Source organism: Mixophyes fleayi, chromosome 5 (assembly GCF_038048845.1).
Source record: "Mixophyes fleayi isolate aMixFle1 chromosome 5, aMixFle1.hap1, whole genome shotgun sequence".
Lineage (NCBI taxonomy): Eukaryota > Metazoa > Chordata > Amphibia > Anura > Limnodynastidae > Mixophyes > Mixophyes fleayi.
In genome coordinates, this window is record NC_134406.1 from 61,505,263 (window position 1) to 61,524,690 (window position 19,428).

Below are 19,428 nucleotides of genomic sequence, written 5' to 3' on the forward strand. Positions count from 1 at the left end.
GATGAGCCCAAACTAACTCCAGTGAGTGCAGAGTTAGACGCCTAGTGGAACTTTGCATCTAAATTAAAAGTGCTTCATCTGTAATTAAACAGATTTTCAGGTAGCAGCATTACTGTAATTCATCAATAATAAAATAAAATAATGCTAGGCCTATAAAAGTCACAGGCGAGTATACTGCAGCATGCAAATCATGTTGTGGAAATGTAATAAGAGCGGCCATACAAATTAGTGGAATCATGACGGTGACTAGGGTCTAGTTGCAGTACAGTTGGCTGTAGCATGAAAATGAAAATATACAAAATGATCAGAGTTTAAACATTAACATAGAAATAGAAAACTGTCAATATAATGTCACATATCCCAACACACAAAACAAGATAAGGGGCACTAGGGCCAGCTCAGCGAAATGCAGTCAGAAGTTTCGACAACCAATATAAGAATGGTCATATAAATATATTATGTGTTACTTTACATCTGTAATTTCAGCAGTGGTTGGCAATATCCTACCCATTGGTTGAAAGGAAATTTGCCCACGTGTCCTGTTTTACGTAAAGTACATAAAGTACTAGCCCAAAGCAGTCACACAGCCTATGCAGTTGGAATGCTATGATATCAAAGTATTAGGAGTATTGCTAGGCACATAGTATATAGTTACAAGTGTAACAAATTAAAGCATATAATTATGTATGTTATGGCTATACTTGTCATGTATGAAATTAAGTTTATAAAATAAGTTTCTTTAGCAGTGATGGGCAACCAGATATACTTCAAGGGCCGCATGTGCAGCACTCTAACCTCCAGAAGGGCCGCGCATTACGCTTAATTTCAAAACAACTTCGGCAACCACATATCACTCATATCAAAATTCCCCCACGCTCTAAAATTCCCCCACATGCCACTCAGATCTGCCACTTGCTCCAAAATATCACCACATGCCACAGACTCCCACTTGTCACAAAATGTTCCCACATGCCACTCTACACGTCTCCCCTCACACCTCCCTACATAGGAAGGAGGCGGAGGATGTAGTATAGAATACACTGCACTAACTCCTTCCCCTTCTCTGATTGGCTGTGCTGCTGGACCTTCCTGCAGTGTGCAGAGCAGGCGACACGATGAGGAAGCAAACTGCTAAGGGATCTTGGGCTCCGCGGGCTGGGAGCCACAGGTGAAGGCTCCGCGGGTCGCCTTTTGCCCATCAATGTTCTATAAAGTCAAGAAAAAAACCAAAACACACCAATGTTAGCAACAACCTGGCGCAATGTGCTTCAGAACAAGAGCGTGGAACCTTGGTGACATAACCTACCAACAGCCCTGGTCTTACTGCACCTTATACAATCAAATAGAGAACATTATAGGCTCAATCTGATGACCTTTACCTGGCATTGGAGAAAGTTGAAGTAATTGCTGCAACCTGTAACATTTTGATAAAAAGAAGGGTATGATGTTCTATCGCCATTCAGCAAGGAATCAAACACCTATGAAAATAGAGGGAACAAAAAAAAAAAAAAAAAAAAAAAAAAAAAAAGTCACACTGGTTCCACATAAATCTGTATAAAAGGAAAATATATTTTTAAGTATACATTTACAATGCCATTTACAATGCATAAAATATAAAGTGTTTCAAAATTCTATCCTAAGATTATACTTTCCAACATTTATTAACTGTAGAGCTTTTGGATGGGTGATGGTGATGATGTTTAGTCATGGATGTTACAGGGGCGGGCTGGGCCGGCCAGGTCAGACAAACAGACAAAGTCTGTTTTGGGCCGTTCGTCTTGGTGGCTGGCCACTCCTCCAGGACTAGCCACCTTCCTTCATTGGCCGCGGTGGGGTGTCGGGGGTGTCAGAGTGTGTGTGTGTGTGTGTGTGTATGTGTGTGTGTGTGTGTGTATGTGTGTGTATGTGTGTGTATGTGTGTGTATGTGTGTGTGTATGTATGTGTGTATGTGTGTGTATGTATGTATGTATGTATGTATGTGTGTATGTGTGTATGTGTGTGTGTGTATGTATGTGTATGTGTGTGTATGTATGATAATATAGTGTGTGAGGAACAGGGGATTTAATATAGTGTCTGAAGTAGGCTATTTAATGGTGGGGCTAATTATTTATTGAGGGTTATTTAATAGTGGGGCCTATTAATTTAAGGTGAGGTGACGGGACTTTTAATGCTGAGGTGGTTTGGGCTATTAATTAAATATGGGGCTGATTTTGGGGAGGGGAGGATAGCTATTTATTAAATGTGAATATGAATTATATAATGGTTGGAGTTTTCTAAATTTCATGTACCCATTTTTATTCCCAAATAGGGCATCCAACATTCCAGGATCCAGACAAGCAGCAAATGAGCTAAAAAGACACCAGCAGCCACAGGTGGTAAAAGTGACAAGACAGGTAGGAGAGAGCAGGACAGTCTGCTAACTGTCCTGAATCTGGTGGGGCAGTCCCAAATTTAGGCGAGTTTCGCTTAGGACAGTTGGGAGGTATGTCCCGCTCCACCGTGTACTGCTCGTGAAGGCAGAACTGTGTGAGCCTAAAAGTAGTGCACACAGTATTGTCTGTGTATTTATCTAAAATGATTACAATATTACATCATAGGGGGTTACCCTGTCTAAAGTGCCCAGGCCCCCCCAGAGCCTTAATCCAGCTCTGGGCTTGGGCATAATATATATATATATATATATATATATATATATATATATATATATATATATATATATATATATATATATATATATATATATATATATATATATATATATATATATATAAAGCAACACTAAAATAGCCTCTTTTTATATAAATATATATTGTACCATAAACCACCCTTTAAGGATGGGCCGCTACTTATGGGCCAGTGCTGTGTGCTTGCCCCCAGGATAAAGTCTACCAGCCCTCCCCTGGATGTTTAACACACTTTTCATGAGCTTTTACCAATAATATCTATTGTAGTTGTAGCGTGTATGACAAATAGGCTTTGCATTTTCTAAAATCTTTCACAATTAAACTTCAGGCTGTAATGGTGGCAATGGCACCACTGACCTGCATTTAACTTGTAAAAACTGGCACAAAACCGGCTAATTGGGCTGATGCAGAGGCCAACATACGACGGTTTTGGAGCGTGAAATCTGTGCCTGGAGAGGCGGGACGGGAAGGGAGTGAGGGTTCAAATGTCAGCAGAGTACAATGAAGGCGTGTTCATGAAACGTGGCTCATGCAGACCTGTTAGGAGGTGCAAATACCTGCTGATGACTTTTCGGATGCATCTCAAGATGGGTACGGCTCTATTTTTGTAAGAATAATTTTTTGGTCAACTCTGCATCAGCCCCAATTTGTTTACAAACCCTAAAATAGGACACATGCTTACATACTAAACATTTTTGAATGCAGTACTAGGAACAACAAATAGGATTACTCTGCATTTCAAATCTGAAAAGGCATATTTCCATATTTCTCCCGCTAAGACTCACTAAGAGTGCAATAGTCGGCAAAAGCAAAACAAGAAAAAAGCGCATGGAAAAACGCGTTAAAAAGCATCACTAAACCAGCCCTTCCAGTAGGTTTTCTGTCCTTTTCACTCATGACATACCAAATTTGTGTTACATTTGCTCATCATAAACATGAACCCGCAAACCTCTGAAGTGTCTAAGTGGAAGCTGCCAAAAAACAGCAACTAATCTAGAAAGGAACGGTCTAAATATTCTACCAAAACATTTGCTGTAATGTTATTTCCAAGAGAACCAAAGTAGCGCCACAGCCAGCCAGTATACAAAGTTTTATTAAAGTGTGATCCAGTCAAAATCAATGTGGAAAATAGTGCACGGAAAAGTAGACTAATCAAAATCAATATGAAATAATACACTCGTGTAGTTATGACATCATGGTTGGCAGTCTAGATTCCTTGCATAGTCATGATACCACCAAAACACAAAATAATCTAATACACGCGGTCTTAATTAGTGTCATGTACACAAATACAATTCTGTATTTCTCTGTTGCCTGTGTTCAAAACAATGGTTACATTACATTATTCTATTTAACTTAACTTTTACTCAACTATATTAGATTGTAAGCACTAGCCAGCAGGAAGGGTACACCACTTATGTCATGGTATACTCTGGTATTCAACAAAGTGGAATATTCTGACAATTTCATAAAAAAAATAACTTTTGATTAAGTAAAGTTTTCCTGCACTAGGAAATCCATGTACCTGTGGAGCAAAACATGCACCATGGGTTTTTTCGGTCTACTAAAAAACGTAAAAAAAATAAAATAAGAAAAAAAATAAATCATACATAACAAAGGGATGTAGCACCACCAACAGCCATGACAGGGTACTACACCTTAACAAAATTGCTGCTAAACACACCTGTTACCTGAACAACCAAAAAAAAGTATGCTTGCACAGATGATACCATACATATATTAAAAGCATATATCTTTTAATATAACATTTTACTTCAACAACAACATGCCTTAAGTCTCATAAAGCTGTGACAATTTTATACAGAATTCTTCTTGAGAATATATGACCTTCTAGATTAAATTTGTAGTGCAGGTTTTGCTATTTGGGACACAAGAAAAACAAGAGAGATTATCCCAAAACAATGAAAGACTTAAATTGGCTTATTTACCATAAAACGAAAGCCCTATGACCAGCAAAAAACAAAAAAAAACAAAAAAACAAAAAAACAAAAACACACACACACACACACACACACACACAGAGGGCTTCTCCCTATAAATCATACTAACCAACATTTCAATGTTCTCCTCTGGGATCTCCTGGAGGGCAGGTGGGGGGTGACTACACAAGAGGGCAGAGCGAATCATGTCATTTTGATCCACTAGGAAGTGGGTGGGATGTGAAAGAATAGTCTGCTCTCCTGGGAGACCTACTCGGAATTAGGGAGTCTCCCGGAAATTGCAGAAGAGTGAGCTATACATCCAGGGGTCACCGCCAGCATCATCACTGGTGGGTAATCCATGCGCATTAAAATTTGCAGTGCTTGACCAGAAACGAGCTGGGGAAGCCAATTTAACAATACTAACCTGTCTATACTGACTGGTGCTGGACCAATTGCACAGGTTTACCCAGTCTATAGTTTCCTGGCACAGTCCCAGGTTTTAAAGTTCAGTCTCTAAAAAAAAATTTGTGACCCTATTTTTTATTTTTTTAAATCATCAACTGCACCATAAGATTCCTCTCTTTCTATATGTCAAATGCCATTTTTAACACGCATTTCTTAATCCCTGGTTTAATATGGTCTAGGAGTGTGAAATGCAAAAATGTATGTGATCAACAAATTCAGTAAAAACATGACACTCCCTCAGCCTGGTCTTCTCTGGCTCATGATCCATACTTTCTAACTCTATAATCAACACCTCTACAACTTCAGTTTGACCATATCTCCCAAACCACCAACTGCACCGAATATCTCCTCTACAACGACACTTCCCCATCCTGTTCGCCTCACTCTATCAGCACTCAAATCAGCTGTAGACCTGGCAGCTACAGACACCACATAGCGCCTCTGACACTCAAAGGTCAAGTGTAGCACGCCATGCTAACACACTACCAACAAAAGTGCTCCTACATGATTAAGAGTCACAGGAGGAAACTTGCCAAAATGCACATTGCTTTCAGTATGAATTCATGCTTTCCACCTACAACATTTCCATTTCTCTTGCCAAACAAATCCACTTCACATGTATCACATTGTACCCAGTCCTCTAACCCCGACGCCTCACCTCATTTCTCCTTATGTCAGTCCTCACACCACTACCAGCAGTCTCAAACTCAATTCTCCCCTGTGACAGAGGTCGAAGTATCTGCACCAACACTATCATCTCATTTCACAACATGTGCCTTTTATTCCACCTTTTCCACTCTTGCTCCCTCACTGTTTACACCACACTAGATCACGTCTTCAACCTTACACACTACTAACACTTTCCATTCCTCCTTAAAAACATCCATTTATCTCACCAATCCTGAAGAAACCATCTCTCAAATTACAGCCCAATCTGTCTTCTCTTTATATCTGAGCTACTTAAAGGATTGCCTACAACGAACCCTCTTTCTCTCTTCACTGATCCTTTGCAATCTGGAATCCACCCCCCAACATTCCACCAAAACTGCCCTTACAAAGAAAAGTGTTCAACGATTTACGCACAGCAAAGACCACGGGCCACTTCTTACTAAATACACCTGGAACTCTGTAAATTTTTACAACATTGATCACCCGTTCTCATGCACATTCTTCAGTCTATTGGTCTTTCCTGGTTCACATCCTATCTTTTCAGCGCCTCCTCTTCTTGCACAGTCTCCTCTCCACTACCACATATGTTGAGGTTCCACAAGCCTTTGTTTCTTGTACTCTACTCTAACTCTATACCTCACCTCTCAGCGAACTATGGCACCAAAATTTACCTCTCCACCCTGACCTCTCCCTCACCCTATTTCGTGTGACCAATTGCTTCTCCATACGTGTCAGTGTTACAATGATCCGATCGCCCGGTATATAGACTGCAAACACACTAGCCTCATTTTAGACAATAAAGGGAAGAGCGACCATTCCGGTATTTTCATATAGATAAGGCTGACACCTGGACCTTTAGGGACCCAAGTCGCAGACCTACGTCAAAGCCATTGTGGAGAAAGGCTGATGTCAGTTTCCTGGCTCGCAGCATGGTGTCTACCACTCTGGAGGAAAGACCTCTGGACTGCCAGAGTTTGGCCTCGAAGACCATACATCAAAACCCACAGAGGTAGGTGCTGGTAAAGAACCGGGCCCTGCCATAACAGGTCGCCACAATGGAGCAGAACCATCTTGGAACTGCTACCCTGCTTAGAATGTCTGTGGATCTGATGTGTCGGGGCCAATTGGGAACCCTCAGGTTCAGCAGAAGCTGCCCTAGAAAGGCCAGCAACTTCTGGGGCTCTGTGAGGGACGGAAAGCCCCTTTGCCTGCTCAAGGGGCCCTACAGGAAGTAGCGAGACAACACCCCCCCCCCCCCCCCCCCCCCAGGGATTTGTATCTGAGATGTATAAACTTTCATGCCCAGTCATCTCTTGAGAGGTTCGAGGGGCTAAAGAAGTGAAAGGAACCTTCTCCCGGTCATATGTCGCGGACGCTTCTTTGACAGCGCCGCGGCTGCTGTACAGTACCGTTGGTTCGCGGAGGGGAGGGGTTTCTGGAGAACCAGAAACCCCCCCCCTGCGTGCGTATATATATATATATATCTATCTATATCTATATATCTATATCTCCTATATATGTTGTGCATGTGCTGTGTATAGCACATACACCTTCTAAAAAAGGTAATGAGTAATATTTAGTATTTAATAAGGAAATGGCTACAGCACTCCAGAGGTCCTACTCCTCTGGCACTCAAACATACACTGAAGTTCACAGGGGTTGCAGAGGGGATATAGCCTGTCAGCAGGAAAGTTAACTATTTGAGTGCCTACTCCAAGTTCCCTCATACAACCCCATGGTAAGCAAGGTTCCTCAGGTGGAGCTATGAGAAAATTTCTCAAGGCCCTCAATATCACAAGAACTATTGGACTTCACAAACAGGGTAAGTTTAATTTTGTGACCAACATGTAGAACAAATAAAAAAAGTCATGGTTAGACAAGCTTGCAAAACTGATCCAGAAACACATAATTACACATTTGCATACAGTATATCACAATTGTGGATTCCAAAGTGGGGCATGTTTTAAATGGCAATTGAAAGTACAAATAAAAAAAAATAATAAAAGTAAATCGGATCCATTCAGGGGAGGGCTGGCAAATTTCAGGCCGGGGCCAAGACTCGACTCAGCAGCCTGTTTTAATGGGAAAAAAATACAGGTGGCCCGGTGACCCAGCCCAAGGTAGCACACTATGGGACCGGCCCAGGGGGGGCGAATGTCCCCCAGCCCAGCCTGACCCTAAATCCATTTGTGGGTCCCAAGCTTACAGGAAAACTCCACCCATATACAAAACCCATCTACATAACATTTTAAACAACAGCAATAAGTACTTACCTTTCTTTGCCTTGCAATTTTAACTTGGACAGTTTGTTACCACCTGGTCCTGACCTCCAACATTAACTAAGCTAAAACTTGGACAACTATTGTTTATTTCACAAAGCCAAAAGTGGTTATATAGGTCTAGTCAATTATATTTCAAAACAGAGGATAGAAGAGGTTTACAGGGACTGGACATAAACACTGCACATGTACAGTGTTCCTAGACAGTCATTTCCCTACATGATGTTTTTGCAACACACTCCTTGTTACATTGCCTATATGTCAAATAGGTCTATCAGTTGTTGATAAAACGGTTGTTGCTGCAGAGACTTACAAAATTAAGAACCCAAAAACCAGACTGCTAAAAAATACTAGCTATTCGCAATTAAAAAATTACACACTTATCCTACTGATACTTCTTTAAACTTATATACTGTTGTTGCCTGGAATTGGTCTTTAAGCAAGTCATTTGGCTTCTTTCACAATAATATGATAAATGTTTTTTCCATAACCGTTTGTCAATCATCTGTATTATTCTGTATGTTATCCTGTTCTGTAGACATTAAAACACTGCTAAATTTTATTTTCACAAGATTTCCTAGTGGGCCCTTTATACACTGAATGACGGTCTATAGAAATGTATTACCAGACTGGTCAAAACCATCTGTATACTAGACTGCAAGCAGCAAGATCAGGCGAAATCAAGTTTGATGGGATACATAATCCAGAAAGTGTACCTAAATTTTTATCTCTAGATAGCCAAATAAAACTAGTGTTTCTTTACTGCCAACACTAAAACAATTTATGAAAGTGAGTGAGCTTTGTAAACACTTTGGTAAGAAAATATGTAATGCCTAATGCTAAAACAAATAGGAAAAGTACAACTATGTGGGCTTGTATACTTAAGATTAAAAAATAAACATGTGGTTATACACAAATGGATATTACAGAGAGCAAGGCAACAAAAAAAAAAAAAAAAAAAGGGGGAGTAAATTCGATCCTGGACAAACCATGCTACAATGCAAGGGGTGCAAATTAGTTTATTATTTTGCATGCAAGGAAAATACCAGCTGCTTTTTCATGTAGCACACAAATACTTGATAGCTTCACTATTACACTGAGATTTAAAGTTGATCTAGGACATGCCCTACCCCAAATATAGATCTGTCCCCACATTTTAAAATTTACCTCCCCCTCCAATGCAACATGGTTTTGCCCAGGTGCAAAGTTACTCTTTTTTTTTTGCTTTGCTCTCCTTAATGACTCAGGCCTTTGTGTCCGCTCTGAATTCAGCCTATTTAATTGTGACGCAAAAAGGATGCTAAACACATACATCAAAAGCATCGATCCACTTCTGCTGTTGGATATAGCTTATTGCCAGATCGCTTTGCCTCTGGACAATGTCCTTCTGGTTCTCGTCTACCATGCCGGTTTGGTACAGGAAGTCAGCATAGCCACTCAACATCTGTTAAACAGACACAGCAATCATTAGCATAACTTATTTCCCTTGCCATATACAAGTGTGGTTTGTGTTTAATCCTAATCAGTTAAAGCAATCAGAAATGTTAAAGCCTTTCTAGCCTGAACTTGATACAGCAACTTACTTATGATCTGAAACATTTGTTAACAATGCCTTACAAAAGTCTTTTGGGAAAATGCACTTTATCAAAACAGTGTGCAAGAGGAGAAAGGAATTTCACCTCCTTTTGTAGATCAAAAGAATAGAAAATTGAATTAAAATGCCCTACCACTTCAGGATCACAGAGCCCGTCTCCAATGGCAATCCCCTTGAAGTTGATTTTAACCTTCGCAGTTGGATTGAGAGTGTGGATGTAATAGCCGATTGCCGGAACATATTTCCCTGCATAAGACTGACAAAAAAACAGCCAAAACAAAATACTTGGTTAACATTATATTCATAAGAATAAAAACAAAATAGTGGTATTTATAAAATAACTAACATTACAATAGAATACTGAAGTAACAAAGAAAAAGCCACAACAACACATTTTAAACATGAACAAGCACTCACACCAATTCAAAAAGACAGTATAGACTGTGGACTTCTATCTAGTCTTGTTTTATTACTGTGTTTATTTCCAAAAGTAAAGCACTGTGGGGTATTCTGGTGCTATATAATGGTTAATCAATGTACACTGCACTATAGATTGTGCCATTATGTATATTGTATAGATGTTAGATATTAGTATAGTGTAGTACTGTATTCTTAGCTACCCACTACACAACAGGTGTGTAATCAGTATTTCACCAGCGGTGTGACAGTTCAACAACTGGAGAGAAACAGGTTGGATAAGCCTGCTGTATGTTACACACCAGTTTAAAACATGTGGCACATGTAACCCCAGACAAAAGAGTCAAAGGGTACATCCACCATCTATACATTAAAGGGTTATTCAGAGTTTAATTTAAATCAATTAAAAAAACAGATTTAAAACTAAAAATAGTTGGGATATTATATTAACAATTTAACGTGATAAAGGGTTACTTGGCCCATATTTATACACATTCTGGGATACTTGGAATAAATGTACAAACGTTAGAGAGTTCTCCTCATAAATTAATACACAATAGGGGTTACTTTGCAAACATTTCCTTTTCCTGTCCGGGGTACATACAGTTGAGAAATCTTGGTATACACAAAACCTGTGTTGTTGATCTTAATTTCTTTTACATTTAGCTGGGATCCAAATTCATGCGTTTGTAACACAAGCTAAGCGCATGTAAATACTTATTTTGTGTTACTTAAACTGATTAAGGGGCAGCCTATACATATATCAATCTCTCTCCCTAAAGATTATTAAAATAGTAGTAGCAGGTGAAGGAACAGGAAGAGGTATGGCTTTAGACATAAGCACCTGAACAAAATGAGAAATCAGTCATGTGAATCTCTGACAGGGTGAGATATTGACAGGTGAAGTGCAAGATAAGCGCAATCATGGTAAATAAAAAAAAAATAAAAAAAAATAAAAAAAAAAAAGGAAGAAGAGAAAAGGATTATTAAATTGAACGTTGTGCCAGATATGTTAGTAAAAGGAAATGCGACTCTGCGGGACCAGGCGGTCCACACATGTGCACTTCAGGCCGCCGGGGGAGAAACTACATCTCCTGGAAGGCCAAGGGCATGTGGGAAGCCAAAGAAAAAAAAAAAAAAAAAGTGTGATTGGTCTGAAGGAAAAAGAAAAAGAGGGGCAGAGAAAAATGAAGCTGGAACTGAGGAGAAGAAGAAAATGTAAAGCAAAAGAACAGACAGGATGCAGAAGTGGGAAGTTGGATCAGAGAAGAGGAAGAGGCGAATGAACAAAGCGACATATAGCAGCAGGCTGAAATTTAAAGACAGAGGCAGAAGAGGAGGAGGTGATAAACAGTTATAACAGACTAATAACAGGTAATAAACAGAGTGGGAAAAAGAAATCAGATTGCCAGAAGACAAAGTACATTATTAAAGCTGACAAGCAAAAGATAAGACATCTTTTCACATCACTTTAAATACCTATATCACAATGTTGAGGAGCCTGAAACTCTACCTGAAGCAATATATTGATAAGTACCCTTTAGTTTTACTATACTTCCTGTTTTACTAGAAAGACTGAGCCAAATGTACATATTAATGTAGTCAGGAACCAGGTGGGAAGTCCCGAAAATTAGTGACCTATACCCTTGTTCTGGGACAGAGTTACATTTTAAAGGGTAAGTTTAGGGATAGTTAGCCAAGCTTATGGACTGAGTGATATAGGAAGTTAGTTATAAGAGTCTGGTATTGTTATGAAAACCACTCAAGAGAAGCTGGATGTCACAAGTTCTATGGATATTTAGTGGATCCCATGTAGCTGCCAGATATTGCTCATTCAGGAGCGCAGAGTCTAACGAGTAGGTGGTGTTTGCCAGTGACCCCCGCAAGAGGGTATGGACTTTGCTGCCCCTATTCCGCAGGTCGCGGTCCCCTGGATGAGTAGTGGCAGAGTAGTAGGCGGAACCTGACGCAGATGAGAGATGACAGCGGCTCAGAGAAGCACTTGAAAATAGTAGCAGAGAAGCTGGCCACTAGTAGTGCTGAGCAGAGGTTCAAATAGAGAGGATAGTGGAGTAGAGCTTAGATGATCCAGAGATGGTAACTCGGAGCAACAGCAGGTGAGTCACCAGTACAGCGGTAGTTCAAAAAGAGGTAGTAACGGAGTAGAATAGCTGGTCCATAGATGGTAACTCAGAGCATAACAGGGGAGTCAGACCGAAGGGAGCCAGATCCTTGCAGAGAGTGAATGAACTTGAAGAACAGGCATCGGACAGGAAGAAGTGGGAGGTTTAAATAGTGCTCCAAAATGCCAGGACCAATGGGGAACAAGTAGAGGTTAATGAGAGAGGGGAAGAGGTTTGCACATGCACAGAACAGATGGTAGATGCATCCAAGGTGTAATCAGGATACCGGAATCACCACTTACAGGAGGAAGGTAACACCGCCGGTGCCCGTCCGCGGGGCCGGCATGTGACACTGGAGTTCGGCTACACGTGACAAGCATTGAAGAAATCTGTTTTTATTACCATTTTATTATTGCTTGCTGGAGGGATCTCTAACATAGGAGTATTGCAGTTACCAGTTTACTTCTACTGAGAACTCATATTGTATTACTGAAAAGTAACTGAGGCTGTATACAAAAATACCAAATACACTTAAGAGATGTGTGCTACATATTGATATATATTGGACAGTCCTATTTATAAGTGAAAGTTATAACAGCTGCTGTTTTGTTTTTGTTTTTTTTGTTTTTTTACATGTCACTGTTTAGTGTGAACTGCTCGCTAGAATAATGTTCACTGCGCACCGAGAGTTAAGATAAACTAGTGGGGCATGAACCGGAACACAACCATATCTATACACACCCTAATACTAGGAAAAGAGGTGTTACAGAAAAATAATGAAAGGCAATATGGTTTACCATACACATGGCATTTTTTAGAAGTAGTAACTAAACTTCAAGTGAGATATATAGACAAACACAAATCAAGACAAGATAAATAAAAACCTGATAAAATTAGTCTAATAAACACAAAAAAGGTGATAAAGCAGAGAGAGAAAAAAATATTAGAGATCTGGGGCCTGATTAATTAAGGATCTTAACTTAAGAAACATCTTATTTCAGTCTCCTGGACAAAACCATGTTACAATGCAAGGGGTGCAAAGTAGTATTCTGTTTTGCACATAAGTTAAATACTGACTGTTTTTTCATGTAGCGCACAAATATCAACTTTAAATTTCAGTGTACAAATAAGCTATCAAGTATTTGTGTGCTACATGAAAAAACAGTCAGTATTTAACTTATGTGCAAAACAGAATACTACTTTGCACCCCTTGCATTGTAACATGGTTTTGTCCAGGAGACTGAAATAAGATGTTTCTTAAGTTAAGATCCTTAATTAATCAGGCCCCTAGTGATTAGCCATTTAGTTTATACTTTACGCGTAAATAAAAGCCAATTTCATTCTACACTTATGGAGTCCCCAGCAGGAGGGGCTTATCTATTTATTTATATAGTGCCACCAATTACGCATCACTGTACAGAGAACTCACGCCTCAGTCCTGCCCCAATGGAACTTACAGTCCAAATTCACACGGGTCAATTTGATAGCAGTAGTGACTGGAAGGAATACATCATTGTTCACTCATATGAAAACTAATGTTGCATTTAATTAGTACCAGATAAAAACTACATTTGTATGACTGCCCTCAGTTCCATAACAGTGTGAGGTGTCTGCGTACTCTCTTTTGCAGTAAGACCTGCCTGAAAAGTGTATTAAAAATACAAGACATACAGCTTCAATATGAAAAACCACCTGTGCTTTCATTGATCAGAAAGCCTACAATTTAATTGTATGAAATCTTAGGGCTACAATTCCTTAGACTCTCTGCATCTGTAGTGATAAAGAGATGTAACGCTAAGTACGAGGAAATGAAAATGATTGGAGTGGTTGTCATGGGTCTGAATGTTGTGAGTACTGAATCTGTGCATTGTTTGCATTGGATATAAGGCTGTTTATCTGGGAACAGGGCACTATTAGATAGATATACAAGGCTTTACATTCGGGCAGAGGGCTGTGAAGAGGCTGGTATGGTTGAATCAAGCTCAGGGCTGTATCTGATGGCCTTCAAACTCAAGCACAAGACCTTATGCTTGGCATGGAAATTGTGTTGGTCTTAAACTGTTAATCTGGACACAGGGCTATACTTTTTGGTATGAGAATTGTGGTTAGAACTTGTTATGTAGGGAACAAAGCAGCAATGATGGTCATATGATTGCACTAAGCAGGAGGCTGGTATCCTAGTCAGGGCTGTAATGGCATGAAGCGGTCAACCTGGGCCTAAGGCTGTTTGTGGTGGGTATAAGACAGTTAAGCTGGGCACAGGGACCACCGTGAACAGGAGACTTTTGGGCTGGGCACATACCTATATGTAGGACATCAGACTATATGTGGTAAGCATTAGGCCACTATGCTGGATATGGGGCTGCATGTTGTGGGTTTAGGTCAGCTCTGCACAGTAGTTTTTATTTTACTATATTGTGCATGCCCTTCACTTTTCGGCTGCGCTATGCACAGAACAATAACTATCTTTCCAGCATATTATCTATATCTATTCGTGTTGTGCATCATGCTATAAATAGAACAATTTGTATAGCTGTATCTCTGTACTGCAAAAGCTATTTACCTTTTCACCTTTTTCAAATTAGTAACTGTGGACGCCACATTCTCATATAATCTATTCACCATCTCTCCTCTATATATTTTCCATTTATGTGATAAATAAACAAGTGCTCAGGAAAGGGAACAAGATAAAACCTAGTGTGAATATATTAAATCCTCACAAAAACACAAAGACACTGTCTCCCTTAAACAAGACTAGAGAAGAACAATACTGAAAACCGATACATTCAAGGAACATTTGTGGCCAATTATTTCACAGTAAAAGTAGGCTGTAAAAATACAAAATGAAGAATTGTAAAGAATATAGTGCAGTGGATGAACAAGGCCGACATCGGAGTCAAAAAGGTAATGTATGCCCTTGTATAGAACAATGAATAATAACTTGGAAATGGAATAAAAAAAATAAAAAATGGCGTAGCATGTGATTCAATAAGTCTCCATGTACATAGCATATTTATAACCTAGGGAAAACACATCCATACAGAGGCATGTGCACAAAATACAAGAAATATTTTTTAAAGTCAGTGTTAGCAAAGTCAATGAAAAGTAATGAGTGTTTGTCTAAAAACATCTACACTTACAATGCTTCCAGATAAACGGGCATTTGAACTGGATCCGGTCTGCTCATTTTCATAGAGGATTCTTAACCTTCGTGATCAAATCTACAGTTTTGCAAAAGGTTAATAACCCCCCTTGCTGAAAGAGGCCCAAACACAATTTCTGCACAGGGGCACTCTGTTATGTCCCCCATTGGACTGTGTAGAAGTGTCATTTCCTAACATCGGTGTCAGACAAGTTCCATTTCTTGGGGGGGAATCTACAAATAAATACATCAAATAACTTTGGTCATGTGATCTGCCATACAGCAGAAACTCATTAAATTGTGAACAATGGATAATGAACATAGGAAACAAAATCATATGCAGTACGGTGGCGTAGTGGTTAGCACTAATGCCTTACAGCACTGAGGTCATGAGATCTATTCCCGACCATGGTCTTATCTATGAGGAGTTTGAATGTTCTCCCCGTGTTTGCGTGGGTTTCCTCCGGGTGCTCCGGTTTCCCCCCACACTCCAAAAACATACTGGTAGGTTAATTGGCTGCTAACAAATTGACCCAAGTCTGCCTGTCTGTCTCTGTCTGTGTGTGTTAGGGAATTTAGACTGTAAGCCCCAAAGGGGCAGGGACTGATGTGAGCGAGTTCTCTGTACAACGCTGCGGAATTAGTGGCGCTATATAAATAAATGGTGACGATAATGATATTTCTCCAGTCCCTTGACTAAACAAGAATGGGAATGGATCCAGGAGAATCTGCACCAAGTAAAAATGTTTGCTCATATTGCAAGTAGGAAACAATATATTGTAAAATGGATTGTCCTAACAGTAATTTGTTTTATAGAGTTGTACTTTGTTAATAGAACATTTATGCCTGTTCCTACACATTTACTATTAGAAAGAATTATGTTTTCCCCAAGTCTGCTTAGATTTGTAGGTCTTCAAGAACACAATGATAGAATAGATAGACAGATGTGATTATTCAATAATCGAATAATAAATAATAATAATAATAATATTAATTACTATTATCATCAACAATAACAACCTCTCTAAGAAACCAGCCTCACCCCATTATCTAAATATTGGAAGAACTCACTACACACGGCTTTCTCAGCACTTAAAAAAACAAATCTAGCATATAGCAGCCATGGAGGAAGTTACTGATTACCGCCATGATATAGGCCATGTATTTACCCTATTATGGACTTACTGGCTCTTTGTAGAAAGCAGATCCAGGTCTCCTCTTCATCTCCCTGAATCTCCTCCCTGACCCATGTGTGATGAGAAGATACCCTCCATGCAATTCCTCCCACCTAGCACCAAGGAAATTGCCTTCACGTGGGGCAAGCACACAGCACAGCCCCATAAGTAGTGGCCCATCATTAAAGGGTGGTTTTCAGTACAATATATATTTATTAACATACAAAAAGAGGCTATTTTGATTTTGCTTAACCCAGCGATACTTTATTATTCCCTTACATCACCCCTTCCTTCTCCCATTCATAACCACCCTAATCAGTCCCATCTCTACTCCTCCCCCACATCCTGCTCCCCTCCCCCCCATCCCCTGCCCATTGACAGGTCCCCTCCTAGTTCTGTTTCTCATCCAATTTCAACCCTCTTACTGTCATGCCCCTTGCTCAATATCATGCACACCCTTTCTAGTTGAGCAACCCCAACAACCTCATCCATATCTCTTCGCTCTCCTCTCACCCTCTATCTTGTGGTCTCTGTAACAAATTGATCTCTATCCATGATCTCTTTACTTCTAGATCTTTTAACTTGCCTGCCATCACTGAAACCTGGCCATCCCCTGAGAACACTACCTCTTCCGTTGTTCCCTCTTTCTCTTCCTTCTCCCACAGCCCCAGACCAGGGGACCAGCAGGGTGGCAACATTGGCATACTTCTCTCCCCCTACTGCTCTTTCCAGGTACTTCCCCTTGATCCTTCCTTCTCTTTCTCCTCCTTTGAGGTGCACATAATCCGCCTCTTCCACCCAGCCCACCTCCATGTTGCTGTTATCTACCATCCTCCTGGTCCTGTCTCAATGCCTCGATCACTTTCTCACCTAGCTCCCTCACTTTCTCTCCTCTGGCCTTCCCAAAGTCATCTTGGAGGAATTTAATAACCCTATAGACAATCCCTCAGACTCTGCTGCTTCCAAACTTCTCTCCCTCTCCTCCTCCCTTAGTTTCTCTCAATGGACCTTTTCTCCCTCCCACTGCAGTGGCCACTTTCTTAATCTGGTCTTTTCACCTCAATACTGTCTCAGACCTCATTAATTCACCTTTTCCTTTCTCCGACCACCATCTCCTCTCTTTTAGCAACTCCCCACACCCTAGGATTACTCTCATCAGGTGTAATGTTGACACCATTGATCCTACCACATTCTCCTCCTCCCTGGTCTCACTCCTCTCCCCCCCCCCCCCATCACCACTCTCTCTTGTCCCATTGAGGCTGTCTCCTTCTATAATTATACCCTTACCACTGCATTTGACTGTCACCATCAAGCTTAGTCGGTCCCCCCCTCAACCATGGCACTCAAAACTTATCTACCATCTTCAAAAAATGCTCCTGCAGTGCAGAATTGCTCTGGAGAAAGCCACGCACTCCTGCTGACTTCCTTCACTTCAAGTTCATACTTGACTCTTACAGTTCGGCCCTATCACTCTCCACAATCCTACTTTAAGGCTCTAAATTTCCTCTTAATCCTCCAACCCCTTGACACCTTCAACTCCCTCCATTACTGCTATGAACTTTGCTACCCACTTCACCCTCAAAACGGAGTCACTACGTCATGACATCTCCTCCAAACAGTCCCTTCTTGCCACACCCTCTCCCCCCTCCTCTATGGATGCCATCTCCTTCCCCTCCTTTTTCCTTCACTCCAGTATCTGCACCATTCTCTCCTCCTCACGACCCTCCACCTGCTCACTTGACCCCATCCCCTTCCACATCCTCCGCTCAGTTTCTTGAGGCCTGCTCCCACCCCCTTAAACTATTCCTCTCCTCTGGAATCTTCCCCTGCCCTTTAAACATGCTCTTGCTACCCCCATACTCAAGAAACCATCCCTTGACCCTTCCTTATTAATTACCACCCTATTTCCCCCCTTCCTTATGCCTCCGAACTTCTCATACGGGTTGCCTACAACCGTCTCACTTTTTTTTGACCCACTGCAATCCTTTTTCCATCCCCTCCACAAAACTGCCCACAATAAGGTCACTAATGACCTGCTCTTCGCAAAATCCAAAGGACACTTCTCCCTTCTTATTCTACTCGACCTCTTTGCTGCCTTCAATAAAGTTGAATACTCCCCCCTTTTGCAAACTCTCAAATCTATAGGCCTCTGTAACGCTGTTCTCTCCTGGTTTTTCTCTTACCTCACCAACCGCTGTTCCTCTCTCTCTACACGACTCCACAGCCCCCCCCCCTTACCTGTTGGAGTTCCCCAAGGTTCAGTTCTTGGCCCCCCTGCTCTTGTCCCTCTACACCTCCTCCCTTGGTGTCCTCCTCCGCACCTTTGGCCTCCAATTCCACCTCTATGCTGATGATACCCAAATCTATCTTTCATCCCCTGACCTCAGGGGCGCACCTGGGGGAAGGGGGGGGGTTTCTGGCTGCCCCCCCCCCCTCTATATCTGTTAACACTACCCTCCTATCTGTCCTTTAAGTCCGTTGCCTTGGGGTGATCAACTCTACCCTCACCTTCAAACTTCACATTCTGTCCATCTAAAAATCCTGGCACTTCCTCCTCTGGAATATATCAAAGATTTAGCCTGTCACCACGGAAGCCACCAAAACTCTTATTAACACGCTTGTAATCTTTTGCCTTGACTGCTGTAACCTTCTTCTCTCTGACCTTCCTGGCTCTCAACTTGCCCCTCTTAAATTTATCCTCAATGCTGCTGCCTGCCTATCAGGCACGTCTCCGCACTGACACTAGATGCAGGAGACAGCCGCCTGTCTTCTCCCAACAGTCGCGTCCCATTTCCTAGCAACGAGACGCTTCCTAACTTACCAGTCGGCGGTCAGCTGTGTCTGAACGCTGAAGTCCTCCTGCTCCATCAGGGTTCACTACGCTGGTGACCGTCTCAGTGAACTACAAACTGCACATCCCCTTGCAGCGAAGCCCA

General features: G+C 41.1%; 1 protein-coding gene across 2 annotated transcripts in view; it reads right to left on the reverse strand.

The window, feature by feature from the left end:
* Positions 1-19,428, reverse strand: part of CPVL (carboxypeptidase vitellogenic like) — a 97,929-nt gene that overhangs the window by 39,611 nt on the left and 38,890 nt on the right. For both annotated transcript variants that reach the window (XM_075212287.1, XM_075212288.1), the window contains exons 8-10: positions 9,769-9,891; positions 9,354-9,485; positions 1,380-1,478 (exon numbers count right to left, since the gene is read on the reverse strand). In XM_075212287.1, the coding sequence (XP_075068388.1) occupies positions 1,380-1,478; positions 9,354-9,485; positions 9,769-9,891 (354 nt within the window). The remainder of the gene's footprint in view (positions 1-1,379; positions 1,479-9,353; positions 9,486-9,768; positions 9,892-19,428) is intronic.